General features: G+C 65.7%; 1 protein-coding gene across 1 annotated transcript in view; it reads right to left on the bottom strand.

The window, feature by feature from the left end:
* Window positions 1–928, bottom strand: part of BNIP3 (BCL2 interacting protein 3) — a 41926-nt gene extending 40998 nt beyond the window's left edge. Inside the window, exon 1 of the mRNA XM_015590155.2 lies at window positions 812–928. Coding sequence (XP_015445641.1) covers window positions 812–928 — 117 coding nt within the window. The remainder of the gene's footprint in view (window positions 1–811) is intronic.
* Between the last annotated feature and the right edge of the window lie 353 nt (window positions 929–1281).

Raw genomic sequence — 1281 nt, 5'->3', positions numbered from 1 at the left:
GTCCTGCCAGGAGCTCGGTTCTACGTGCCTCACGTCCCTCCCAGCTGCCCACACTGTCCTCGAAATTGTCGAGCAGGAGCCTGTCCGGGCATCTCGGGGCTGCTTGAGGGTGAGTGTGCATCGTCCTGGGTGACGATACACTCCAGACCTGTGGGTGTAGCCAGGGTCAGCGCCCTGTGCCTACTTAGGCCACAGACGGGAAGGGACTGGGTGCCCGGCTGGGTGCCACACGTCTGTGGTGCACGTGCAGGACGAGCTGTGCCATGATTAATGGGTCTCTGGAACTCATCAACGTGTGTAGGCCCAGGTGCGCTGGCCCAGGCACGTAGGCCCAGGTGCGGTGGCCCAGGGTGCAGGCCCAGGCACGCAGGCCCAGGTGTGCTGGCCCAGGCACGTAGGCCCAGGTGTGGTGGCCCAGGGGTGCAGGCCCAGGCACGCTGGCCCAGGTGTGGTGGCCCACGTGAGCTGGCCCAGGTGTGTAGGCCCAGGTGAGCTGGCCCAGGTGTGCAGGCCCAGGTGAGCTGGCCCAGGTGTGGTGGCCCACGTGAGCTGGCCCAGGTGTGTAGGCCCAGGTGTGCAGGCCCAGGTGTGCTGGCCCAGGTGTGCATGTGTCGGTGGCCTCGTGAGGGGTAAGGTGGCGAGGCAGGCATCAGCGAGGGCTCTTGTCCCCGAGGCAGCTGCTGGCACATCGGGTGGTGAAGCACAGAAGCACGAAGGCTGCGTGAGGCCGCAAAGGCACGCCGCCACCCTTCCTGCATGTCCCTGCGTCTCATGCGCTGCGTGGATGCACGTGTGGAGAGACCGATGGCACCGGCTCCAGGCCCCGGTGGGCGGGGACACGCTCGGCTGCAGGGAAGTCGTGTCGGATCTTGACAGAAGGCGCTATTGACACAGGGTCCGGCTTGGCGTCCCGAAGCTTGGCGTCCATGGCGTGTCCGCGGGTGAGCCCGCCCCAGCCCCCAGTCGCAGGCTGGCCTCTGCCACCTGGGTGCTTGGCTGCTGTCCCCAGGCTTTACCACACGAGTGGGGTGCAGGTGTCACCCCACAACAGCCCACAGTGTGGGGACAGCTCGCCGTGCAAGCTCCTGGATGACCATCCTCCCTGATTCTGACTAGTTCTTCATGCCGCCGACGAAAGGGACCGGTTTCTGTGTCACGTGCGTTTCAGCCACAGTGCCCCTGACTCTGGGACATTCTTTGGCTCTTGCTAAACTCACGAGCAGGCGGGAGGAGAGGCCCTTCTTCCTCTGGCAAGCTGTCCCATGGAGGGTCCCGTGGGAC

Source organism: Pteropus alecto, unplaced genomic scaffold (assembly GCF_000325575.1).
Source record: "Pteropus alecto unplaced genomic scaffold, ASM32557v1 scaffold74, whole genome shotgun sequence".
Lineage (NCBI taxonomy): Eukaryota > Metazoa > Chordata > Mammalia > Chiroptera > Pteropodidae > Pteropus > Pteropus alecto.
This window is presented reverse-complemented; position numbering and strand designations above follow the sequence as displayed.